At 67.5% G+C, this 12201-nt stretch overlaps 1 protein-coding gene across 1 annotated transcript; it reads left to right on the top strand.

Annotated features, from left to right (window-relative positions):
* Positions 1–2102: 2102 nt before the first annotated feature.
* Positions 2103–11725, top strand: SIX5 (SIX homeobox 5). Its single transcript, XM_075915547.1, has 3 exons — positions 2103–2945; positions 6401–7575; positions 9053–11725. Exons 1-3 carry the CDS (start codon positions 2260–2262, stop codon positions 9643–9645), a joined length of 2454 nt encoding a protein of 817 aa, XP_075771662.1. The 5' UTR covers positions 2103–2259; the 3' UTR covers positions 9646–11725.
* The last annotated feature ends 476 nt before the right edge of the window (positions 11726–12201 follow it).

Raw genomic sequence — 12201 nt, 5'->3', positions numbered from 1 at the left:
CAGTGACCCTCACTCCCACTGCAGCCCCCCCCAGCCCGGCTGGTGCCCCTCACTCCTGACCCACAAGGCCCCATCCCTGAATCCAGGCAGGCTGGTATCTGCACTGTGGAGGAATCCCTGAGCTCAGCCCAGGCTGGGGGCCCTGATCCCGCTCTGCATGGCCCCGGCGTTCTGGGATGGGCAGGGACGACCCACAGGCTCCATGGGGGCAGAGGGCTGTGCAACGGCTGCCTTTGCCATGACCCCCTGGTGTCGCCGCCTGCTCCCATGGACTGGGGCCGTCCAGCCAGCCAAGGTGTGTGGGGGTGACTGGGACCTGATCCTGGGCATGGGTATGAGGCCACGGCAGCTGCTCCCCACCCTTGCCAATGCCAGGCCGTGTTGCCATCTGTCCCCAGGACCGGCTGCGAGCAGGTGGGGCCAGACAGACCCTGAGGGTCTCCTCCAGGGACACGCCAGGAGCTGCCCTCTAGCTGGGTCTGCCCATCCCTGTCCTCTCCGGGCTCCCAACCCGGTTCTCTCCCAGCTGGTCAAAATGCTCTCCAGCCTGCAAGCCTTCCTTGCCCCTGGAATCCGGCGCCCACCCCCAGGGGCGACCAGCCAGGGGTCCCCAAAGAGGGCGGAGAGAGGCTGATCTCAGGGGTGGCAGATGCAGAACGAGGAGCAATGGGCTTAAGTTGCAGTGGTGGGGCTCGAGGTTGGATATTAGGAAAAACGATTTCCCTAGGCGGGTGGGGAAGCGCTGGGGTGGGTTCCCTAGGGAGGGGGTGGAGTCCTGGCTGGGATGACTGAGTTGGGGATGGTCCTGCTTTGGGCAGGGGTTGGAGTCCATGACTCCTGAGATCTCTGCCAGCTCTGGGATTCTATGGGGCAGAGTCAGAGCCAGGGATGTGGGGCGAGCAATCAGCCACCCCAGTGATGCGCGCGCACAGCCCCCAAGTCACCCCCCCATACGAGTGACAAGCACAACGCACATGGCTGCACTCACCGACACGCAGCCACCCCCCAACACACTGACAACCACACCCCGCACAAGCACCGAAACAGGCGCACTCACCAACGGATACACCGCCAGCCCAGCCAGCCACCCACACACCCACAACCACAACCCACATGGCAACCACACTGCGGGGAGCAAGGCAGAAGCTGCCTGAGGGAGGAGTTCCCAGCTACTCAGCCCAGGCCTCTCCCAGCAGGGGGCGCTGTGGGGAGCGGGGCGGGAGCTGGATGTGGGGGAGCCTGACCCAGCAGGGGGCGCTGTGGGGAGCGGGGCGGGAGCTGGATGTGGGGGAGCCTGACCCAGCAGGGGGCGCTGTGGGGAGCGGGGCGGGAGCTGGATGTGGGGCGAGCCTGTCCCAGCAGGGGCGCTGTGGGGAGCGGGGCGGGAGCTGGATGTGGCGGGAGCCTGACCCAGCAGGGGGCGCTGTGGGGCGCTGGGCAGGAGCTGGATGTGGGGGGAGCCTGTTCCAGCAGGGGGCGCTGTGGGGCACGGGGCAGGAGCTGGATGTAGGGGGGCCTGTCCCAGCAGGGGGCGCTGTGGGGCACGGGGCAGGAGCTGGATGTAGGGGGGCCTGTCCCAGCAGGGGGCGCTGTGGGGCACGGGGCAGTACCCGGTCAGGGGAGGCTTCGGGCTCTTTCCCCCGTGCCTGGACTCGGTCTCCCGCGGGGCGCGTGTCTGGCTGCGCCCGGCGCTGCGGGAGGAACCGCGTCCCACCAGCGCCCCCTCCCTCCCTCCCTCCCTCGGCGGGGTCCCGCAGCCGCTCGCCAACGTCGGCAGCGGGATCCGCCCCCCCCCCCCCCTCCCGCGCGTGGCAATGTGTTTGGAAACTTTTGCAAAGTGACGGGGGGAGCAAGGGGGCAGAGCTGGCGCGGGGCGAGGGGGCGGCCGGGAGGAAGGGGGGGGGCAGAGCTGGCGCGGGGCGGGGGGAGGAGGAAGCCGCTTTTTGGCTCCGCTCCCTTTGTGTGTGTGTGAACGGGATAAGCCAGGCTGGCGCTTTGGAAGTGGAGGAAGAAGGGGAGGAGCCAGCGAGCCGGGGAGGAGCCGGGGAGTGAGGGGGGGTGGCTGGGGAAGCGACGGGAGTGGGCCGGGGGGGGCAGGAGGGAGGGGGCGTGAGAAGGGGGTACGGGGGGGGTCCGAGAAGTGGGGGCGGCGGGGAGCCGGAGGGGGGCGGCCAGGCGGGGGGCGAGGGGGAGGGCGCAGGGGGAGGGGACCGGGGGGGCGGGCAGGGCGGCGCGGGAGGAGGCACCCGAGCCCCGAACATGGCTTCCTTCCCTGCGGAGCCCGCCGCGCCCGGCCGCGGCCCGGGGGGCGAGTCCCGCCAAGTTGGGCAAAGTTTGGCGGCCGCCTCCCCGGGGGCCCCGCCGCCCGCCGCCGCCGCCGCCTCCCCGCCCCGCTTCTCCCCCGAGCAAGTGTCGTGCGTGTGCGAGGCGCTGCTGCAGGCTGGCGACCCGGGCCGGCTCGGCCGCTTCCTGGGCTCGCTGCCGGCCGGGGAGGGCGAGGAGGCGGCCGGGGAGAGCCTGGCCAAGGCGCGGGCGCTGCTGGCCTTCCAGCGCGGGGACTTCGGGGAGCTCTACCGCCTGGTGCAGAGCCGGCCCTTCGCCGCCCCGCACCACCCCTTCCTGCAGGACCTCTACCTGCGCGCCCGCTACCGCGAGGCCGAGGCGGCCCGGGGCCGGGCGCTGGGCGCGGTGGACAAGTACCGGCTGCGCAAGAAGTTCCCGCTGCCCAGCACCATCTGGGACGGCGAGGAGACCGTGTACTGCTTCAAGCGCCGCTCGCGGGCCGCGCTGCGCGACTCCTACGGCCGCAGCCGCTACCCCAGCCCCGAGCAGAAGCGGCGCCTGGCCCGGGACACCGGCCTCTCGCTCACCCAGGTCAGCAACTGGTTCAAGAACCGGCGGCAGCGCGACCGCAGCGGGGGAGGCGCCGGCACCCCCAGCAAGAGGTAAAGGGGGGCGGGACAGGGCCCCCCCCCCCGAGGGGGATCCCGCCCCCGGAGTATGGCCAGGCACCCCCCTCTGTGGGGACTGGCCCCCGGGAGCCCAGACGGGGCACCCCCCTCTGTGGGGACTGGCCCCCGGGAGCCCAGACAGGGCACCCCCCTCTGTGGGGACTGGCCCCCGGGAGCCCAGACAGGGCACCCCCCTCTGTGGGGACTGGCCCCCGGGAGCCCAGACGGGGCACCCCCCTCTGTGGGGACCGGCCCCCGGGAGCCCAGACGGGGCACCCCTCTCTGTGGGGACCCGCCCCCGGGAGCCCAGACAGGGCACCCCCCTCTGTGGGGACCGGCCCCCGGGAGCCCAGACGGGGCACCCCCCTCTGTGGGGACTGGCCCCCGGGAGCCCAGACGGGGCACCCCCCTCTGTGGGGACCCGCCCCCGGGAGCCCAGACGGGGCACCCCTCTCTGTGGGGACCCGCCCCCGGGAGCCCAGACGGGGCACCCCCCTCTGTGGGGACCCGCCCCCGGGAGCCCAGACGGGGCAACCCCCCTCTGTGGGGACCCGCCCCCGGGGAGCCCAGACGGGGCACCCCCCTCTGTGGGGACCCGCCCCCGGGGAGCCCAGACGGGGCACCCCCCTCTGTGGGGACTGGCCCCCGGGAGCCCAGACAGGGCACCCCCCTCTGTGGGGACCCGCCCCCGGGGAGCCCAGACGGGGCACCCCCCTCTGCGGGGAATCGGCCCCCGGGAGCGCAGACGGGGCACCCCCCCCTGCAGAGAACCAGCCCCCGGGGAGCCCAGACGGGTCACCCCCCCCCCAAGGGGAACCAGCCCCCAGAGCCAGGTCAGGGCACCCTCCTATGTGGGGATCCCGCCCCCAGGGCCCGGACAGGGCACCCTCCCCCCTGCAGGGAACCTGCTCCCGGGAGCCTGGACAGGGCACCGCTCCGTGGGGAGCCCACCCCCCTGGGAGCTGGGACAGGGCCCCCCCGTTGCGGGGAGCCTGCCCTCTGGGAACTCCGGACAGCACTCCGTGCAGGGAACCCCCCCCCCCATGTAGAGAACGCACACCCCTCTGGGACTCCAGAGAGCCTGCCCTCCCTGGGAGACAGTGGTGCCCACCCCCTCAAGGGGGCTCGGACCCACCTCCTTCTGCTGCAGGGAACCCACCTCCCTGGGACTCTGGGCAGCTCCCCACATGGAACCTGCCCCCCCCCCAGGAAAACTTTTCCCCCTCCTCAGGAACCTGGGCAGCTCCCGCACCAGCTTGGACCACCCCCCAGAACCTGCCCCTTGCTGACCCGGACAGTCCCTGGCACCCCCCCCCCCCGCCCCTCCCCGAGTCCAGACACTCCCCCCCAGGAACCCTCCCTCCCAAGAGCCTGGACAACCCGCCCCGGGAGGATCCCAGTTCCCCTCCTTGGGGAATCTGCCCTGTCTGGAGCCTGGGCAATCCCCCCCGCCCCACAGTCCTCCCTCTCTGGACCCTGGAGGCCCCCCCCCCTTGGACTCTGGCATTCTGGATACCTCAGCCCCCCTGAGAGCCAGACAGCCCCTTTTGCTGGGAACCTGCCCCATGGGAGCCTGGACAGCTCCCTCCCTGCAGGGTACCTCCCCCCACGAGCCCGGACAGGGTTCCCCTCCCCGAGAGCCTGCAGGGGAACCCCCCCCAGGTGTGCAGCATGGGAGAGCCCTTCCCTTCAGAGCCTCCGCTGCCCCCTCTTCCAAGCGGGGCTGTTACTCCCTGGATTGTTTCTGGGGTAGAGCCTGCACCCCCAGATCGGGTGCTGCTTGTGCAGGGGATCCCCCCTTAACATTATACCCCCCCCCTGCAGGAGCAGCCCCAATGGTCTTCAGTTCTAGGCTCTATTCCGCCCGGCGCCCCCCGACCCTGTACACCCGCCAGATTCCAACCCTGCGGGACCCCTGGGGATCTCCCAGCTCCAGGACAGCCCAGGGGGTCTGCAGCCTGGGGTTTGCATGCCGGCTGCCCTGCAGGGACCCCCCCCAGATTCTCCTCTGCAGGCCCCCCCGATCCCGAGTACCCCAAAGTTCAGGGATCCCCCTTCGATCCTATCTCCCCCCCTTTGGATCCTGTAGACACGCCCTGCAGGGAGCTCCCACCGGTGATCCTCTTGCCAGGGTGAGTGGGACCCCAGCGAGCTGTGAGGAGATGCCCCAGTGTCTCAGCCTGCTACAGGGAAAGGGGGTCCCCAGGGAGTGAGGAAGCTACGCTCCCAGGGCAAGGAAGAATCTCTTTTGGGGTGGGGGCCCCCCAAAATAACACAACCCCAGCAGCGGGCGGGCACCCCGGAATAGACCCAGGAAACGCCCAGTAACACCACAAGTGGCCCAGGTCAACCCCGTTGTGGGGTGCACTGGACTGAGACCACTCGGCGAGAGGTACAACCCCCCAAAATCTCACCCTGTGGGTCAGGCCAGCAGCCCCCCATATTCGTTGCCAGCCCCCCCCCACTTACCCCCTGACAGGGTGCTGGGAGCCCCCGGAGAAAGCAAGATGTGCCCCAATCCTTTCCCCCCCCCCGTGTGGTGCACACCCCCAAAGCAGTGCCCCTTAACCCAGCCCCCACAATGAAAGCTGGGGGGACGCCCCCAAATTGTTGCCTCGTCTCCCACAGTGCTGGGACCTGGGAGAGGCGCCCCCTCCCCACACAGCCCCTGGGGGAATGGTGGGGCAGGGGGCAGAGGCTGCAACCCTGCCCGTAGACCCTCAATACAAGGGGGGGCATCTCGGCTGGGAGACCTACCCCCTCCCACCCCCATGGGGCCAGGCAGAGAGGAGGGAGGGAGCTTCCCTGGAGGGGGGGGCTGTTCCCAACTCTCTCCCTTTGTTGTGAAACGGGCGCTCTCCTCCCCCCTCCCCCCCCACCTGGTACAAGGGGGGTGGGGAGGGTGGAGACATGCCCTGGGACGGAGGGATAGCTGGTAACCCCCTGCCCCATGGCGTGGGGAGGCCGACTGGCGTGGGCCTCGGCTGGCAGAAATCGGCCCCATAGACTCCAGTGGTGCGACAGTGGGGATCTGACCCCTTCCCTCCCGGGGAGCAGCCGACCGCCCCTACGTCATGGCCTGCGGTCTGCGAGACCCCTCCGGGCTGTGCAGTGACTCCGGCTTGGAGGGGCCCCTCTGGCTGGATTCAGCCCTGCCGGGGGTCTGCCAGAGGCTGTACGGGGAGGGGAGATGCTGGTTTACTGGGGAACTTCCCTGCTTGTGGCATGGTGCAGCCTGGGGGAAACTGAGGCACGGGAAGGGCCTGGTCTCGTAAGCCAGAGCTGGATTAAGAACCAAGTCTGCGGAAGCGACGTTGGCTGCTCTACCCACTGGGCCACGCTGCCTCTGCTTGCCCCCTGGATATCCCCCCCCTTCTGGTGGCGGGGGAGGCAGGCTGTGGCTGTGGGGCGGGGACACACCAGCCCTGACGGCCTGTCTCCTCCCGCAGCGAGTCAGATGGGAACCCTAGCACGGAGGACGAGTCGAGCCGGGGGCCGGAGGAGACGGAGCTGGCCGCGGGACTGGCCGCGGTGCCGGACGGCGCCGTCGCCGCGGGCAACCTCTTCCTGCCGGCGCCCGCCGGGGCCTGCGCCGGGGCCTCGTCCATCTTGCTCAACGGCAACTTCATCACGGCGGCCGGCCCGCCCGCCATGCTGCTGAACGGCGGCTCGGTGCTGCTGAACGGCGTGGCCCTGGGCGACAGCCAGACCATCACCCTCAGCCCCGTGGCGCCCGCCCCGCCCGCCCTGCTCAACGGCGCCGCCCCGGCGGGGGCCAGGAGCCCGCCCTCGCCGCCGGCCGCCTCCGACATCAAGGCGGAGGCCCTGCCCTCCCTGGTGTTCAGCCCGGGCGCCGTGGCGGTGAAGACGGAGGAGAGCCAGGCCGCCGGGGCCCTCCCCGAGGTGCCCACGCTCCTCGCCCGGCCCCCGGCCGACCCCAAGGGGGCGCTGCCGGCTGGCGCCGTGCCCCAGGTGGTGCCCTCGGGCGACGAGGCGCCCTGCCCGGCCCCGGTCCTCTCCCAGCCGGTGGCCTCTGGCTCCCAGATTGTCCCTCTGGCCCAGGTGGTACCCGGGTCTCAGCCCGGCCAGGCGCTGCCCGTGGCATCGCCTCCCCCGGCCGCCCCACTCCTCCAGGGCTCTCCCCTGCTGTCCTTCCCCGCCCTCGGCTCGCCCCTCCCCGGGCCCGCCCAGGCCGCCCCGGTGCCCACTGTGGTCCACGTCCCCGCCCCCCCCTTGATCCCCCTCTCCCAGGTCTCGCCCCCCTCCCAGGTGGTGCCCTTGTCCCAGCCGGCCCCCGGGGCCCCCGTGCTGTCCCCTCCCCAGATGGTGCCGCTGTCACCCACCCAGGTCTTCTCGGTGCCCCCGGGGGGCGCCCCCCCGCAGCTGGTCTCCATCCCCTCGGTGCCCCAGGGCTCCCAGCTCATCTCGCTGCCCCAGGTGGTGCCCACGTCGCAGGTGGTGACGCTGCAGCAGGGGGTGGGGCCCATCCAGATCCTGGCCAGCGCAGCCCCGCTCAAGGTGGGGGCCCCGGCGGCGCCCGGCGGCCCCTTGGCCCCCAGCAACGTGCACCTCATCAACGCCAACGTGGGCGTGACCACGCTGCAGCTGCCCTCGGGCGCGCCAGGTACCGGCAGCGGGCGCCGTGGGGGGGGAGGCGGGGAGCAGGGCCCGTGTCCCAGCCTGGTGAATTTGGGGGCTGTGTATGTGGGAGGCCTGGCCCACAGGAGGGGGGCAGCACCGGAGAGCTGAGCGGGGGGGTGAGTCTGTTCTGTGGGCCCTGGGGAAGGTCGGGGTGTGGGGCCCTGGGAGGGGGTGATTTTGGGGTGCCGACAAAGCAGGGGGAGGGAGGGATGGGGGTGAAGTGAAGCCCCAAGACCCCACGTCACCCCTAGCTCTGCCCCAGGCGGGGTCTGGGGGCAGGACTAATCAGGGGGTGTCTCTGGTTGGTGTGTGGGAGGGGTCAGACTAGCCCAGACACAGAAACTGGGTGGGGTTGCAACTTCTTTGGAAGATAGGGACATAATTCAAAATGACCTTAGCAAGTTAGAGAAATGGTCAGAGGTAAACAGGATGAGGTTTAATAAAGAGAAATGCAAAGTGCTCCACTTAGGAAGGAACAATCAGTTCCATACATACAAGATGGGAAGCGACTGTCTAGGAAGGAGCATGGCGGAAAGGGATCTAGGGGTCATAGTGGACAACAAGTTGAATATGAGTCAACAGTGTGATGCTGCTGCAAAAAAAGCAAATATGAGTCTAGGTTGTATCAACAGGTGTGTTGTAAGCAAAACTCGTGAAGTCATTCTGCCGCTCTACTCTGCACTAGTTAGGCCTCAGCTGGAGTACTGTGTCCAGTTCTGGGCGCCACATTTCAAGAAAGATGTGGAGAAATTGGAAAGGGTACAGAGAAGAGCGACAAGAATGATTAAAGGTTTAGAGAACATGACCTACGAAGCCAGGCTTCATGAACTGGGCTTGTTTAGTTTGGAAAAAAGAAGATTAAGGGGGGACATGATAGAGGTTTTCAAATATCTAAAAGGGTGTCACAAGGAGGAAGGAGAAAATTTGTTCCTCTTGGTTTCTGAGGACAGGACAAGGAGTAATGGGCTTAAGTGCAGCAGGGGAGGTTTAGATTGGACATTGGGAAAAAATTCCTAACTGTCAGGGTGGTCAAATATTGGAATAAATTGCCGAGGGAGGTGGTGGAATCTCCCTCTCTGGAGATATTTAAGAACAGGTTAGATAGACATCTGTCAGGGATGGTGTAGACGGAGCTTGGTCCTGCCTTGAGGGCGGGGGGCTGGACTCGATGACCTCTCGAGGTCCCTTCCAGTCCTATGATTCTATAGGGGCAGGGGCTGTCCTAAGTGCCCCCCCTCCAGGTCGGTAGCACAGGTGGAAAGAGCACCTGCCCCATCCTGGTCTAGTTAGGGCTCCGGGGATCTCTCCCCAACTTGGCAGAAGTGAGGTCTAGTGGTTAGAGCAGTTGGCTCGGAGCCAGGCCTGTTGATGACTTGCTGGCTGACTGAGCTAGTCCCTGCCACTCTCTGTACAAGGGGACCACGGCACTGACACCCCCCCCCCCTTTCTCCCCTCCGCAGGGAACTTCCTCCTGACGAACCCGGTGCCTGGCGGCGGGCCCATCCTCACCGGCATGACTCTGCAACAGGGCAAGCTGATTCTGACCGCCACCTTCCCAGCCACCATGCTCATGTCCCCGGTGCTGCCCGCTCCCCCCGGCAGCCTGGCTCTGCCCATCAAGCAAGAAGCGGCTCTGCCCGCGGGCACCAGCGCCCCCCTTCTGGTCTCCGCGGCCCCGGGGCCCGGGAGCTCCGAGGGCGCCGGGGCGGGCCAGCCGGCCGGGGCTTTCGGGGCAGACGGGGGGGCCGGCCGGCAGCTTGGCGTCCTCTCGAACTTCCCCCCGGAAGGCCTGGGGCTGCCCCCGGGGGCGGCGTGGCCCAGCCCGGCGGGCATGGAGATCCAAGCTGGCACCGACGGGCTCTTCGAGCTGGAGAAGGGGGCAGTGGAGGCGCTGGCCGGCACGGAGCCCGGTGGCCTCCTGCTGCCCGAGGGGGAGGGGCTGCTGCTGGGCGGCTCGGCCGGCGACCCCATGGACCCCGAGGACCTCGACTCGGACGAGAAGGTGCTGACCCAGCTGCAGTCGGTGCCGGTGGAGGAGCCTCTGGACTTGTAAGAGGCTCGGGGCCGGGGCGTGAGATGGGCCTGGCCTCTCCCAGCCTTCGCTGCCCGCGGCGCGTCCGCCCCAAGCCAGAGGGATCCCGCGCCCGGGGCCTGCACAGACTGGGGCCGCCTGCGATCAAACACTACAATGCAAAGCTGGGGGTGGGGGGCAGACCCCCCCTTCCCCCCCACTCTGGCCAGGCAGCGCTTGTGGCTTGGAGGGGCCGGCCCACATCGGGCATGAGTGGATTTGGGGGGAACACGCGGACCCCACTCCCAACCCCCCTTTCCTCGAAACACTAAGCGTCTTCCTGCCCCGGAGCGGGGGGCGGGAGCCGCGTGGCGTGGGGGGCCGTGGTGCTAGGGGCGCAGGGGCCGCTGCCAGTTGGCCCCACACCCCTCAGTTTACGCGGGGACCATTGACTTTGATTTCTGGATGGAGGGTAACGGCCGCCCTGTCCTCAGATCAAGGGGGCTCCAAATCTCTGCTTCCCATAGTCCCAGCCACGTGGGACCCGGGGGGCAGAGAATAGCCCCAGCGCAGCCTGTTCCGGCCACACCCCACTCTGCCCTCTCTCCAGGGCGGGCTCACGTCTGTCCCGGTGACGCTGCCGGAGGGGCGGGAAAGCCAAAGTCGTCCCTCGTGACTGCCCCGGAACGTCCTGGCCACTCCGAGACACTCCAGACACTACGAACCCGCTGCCCCGACTTATTTTTTACGTGAAAGAATTTATATATTATATAAAAATATCTATTTTTTAGAAGGAGCAAGTCCCGCGTGAATCCAGCGCCCCCGGGGCGCCTGGCCCCACCTGTATTTAATGGTCTCACTCTTTTTTTGAATCACCCCCCCCCCCCACTACAACCGGAACCTTTTATATTAAAGTGCATTTAACTTTGTGTAAACCTTCACTACATTGGAGCGGGGGCCAATCCTGCCCTGGCCTACGGGGGTGTGTCAAGGGGGCACGTTGGACTGGTCAGCAGCTTTGGGCTCCCTCGATCTCCTTGCCGTGCTACGGGAGAGGCATGTCGGTACAGGATGCTCCACGCAGGATGGCTACGTTCCGGATTTGCCATGGGAAAGGATCCCCCCTGCTTCTGGAACAAGCCAGGTTCTAGAGGCACAGCAGCACGGGGCTGCCAGGGTGGGGTTTCCACTCCACGGAGTAACGTGGTTCTAGATCCACAGTGGAACGGGGCCTGTCCTTCACCAGGCGGCTGTTGGGTTCTAGATCTGAGTAGGGTCCCTGCCCCAGCTTCTAGACCAGTATCTGGATAGGAGTTCCTCCATCGTAGGACTCCTGGGTTCTAGATCCATGTCTACGTGAGAACCCTGCCTCATGGAGGAGCCTGATCCGTGGCAAAGCAGGATCCCCCAAGGAAAACCCCTGGGTTCTAGAGCCACGCCAGGACTGGATGCTGAAGAGAGCGGCTGGAACCACCGTCGTGTGGGTTCCCACCTCATGGAGCTGAAGGGTTCTAGACCCACAATGGGACGGGTTACCACCTCCCCGGAGCAGCTGGCTTTTGGACCCATCTCGGAACAAGCGGCTCTTGGTGGTTCTTAATTCTTCGTCTTCTGCGACTGGCTCCCCATCCAGCCTCTCTTCCCCCCGGTCCTCTGCTTCCAAGCCCAGGGCTTCCGTCGCGGCTCCGCGCCCTCCAGCGTCAGCGTCCCGTGAAGGTGCTGGGTTTCCGAGACGAACAAACCGGGGGGGGGGGGGGTCAGCTCGGTCCGGCATGGATGCTTCCTTCCCCCTCCAGCCGTGCGCCATGGCTGTCTGCGGAGGGACCCAGCCTGGACACATGAATCTGGGGCACTGCCCCCCGTCCTGCCCTCTCACCAGGTACTAGTGCGTCTCACTATTATTATTATTTTTTCACTGTTTTGCTACGTTTTTGTTCTTGTGAGGAACAATCAATTCTACCAAGGGGGGGTTTTGTGTTTTTAAAAGAAGCTTCTGTCGTCCTCCCCCCCCCCCGTACGTTATTCCTGGTTTTTTATTTTTAACGGCGCGTGTCCGTCTGTCTGTCCATCCTGGTACTGTATGACATTTGTATATCCATAAATATATCTATATTCTATAGAACACGGCCTGCCGCTGCCTGGGGAGGAGGGGGGAGGGCAGGAAGGGGGGGCCAAGGAAACGGGAGGCTGCTGCCCACGGGGGTCCCCTTCCTCCGCTACCCGTGAGTGCCTGGCTCGACCCCTCCCAGCAGGCCTGGTACCTCTATAGCTCACGCCCTACAGTCTGGCACCCGCCCGCCCCACGGCCTCCGGCGTGTCTGGCACCAGCCCAGCCCGCCCCACGGCCTCCGGCGTGTCGGGCACCTGCCTCCCCCTGGCCTCAGCCCCCAGTTTGTGGCACTAATTGGCCTGGCTTCTAGCCTCTGGGCTGAGAACTGCACCATGGTGCCTTGTGCCCATTCACCACCCTTCTCCCCCCGCCCCGGCTCTGCCCGCTGGGCCACGCTGCCCCTGCCACACCTGGTTTGCTGACTTGGCTGGGGGCTGGGGGAGGGCCGGGTGGGGAAGGTGAGTGAGGGGCTGGCCCTGGAGCCTGAG

The sequence above is a fragment of the Pelodiscus sinensis genome, unplaced genomic scaffold, assembly GCF_049634645.1.
Source record: "Pelodiscus sinensis isolate JC-2024 unplaced genomic scaffold, ASM4963464v1 ctg34, whole genome shotgun sequence".
Taxonomy (NCBI): Eukaryota; Metazoa; Chordata; order Testudines; family Trionychidae; genus Pelodiscus; species Pelodiscus sinensis.
This window is presented reverse-complemented; position numbering and strand designations above follow the sequence as displayed.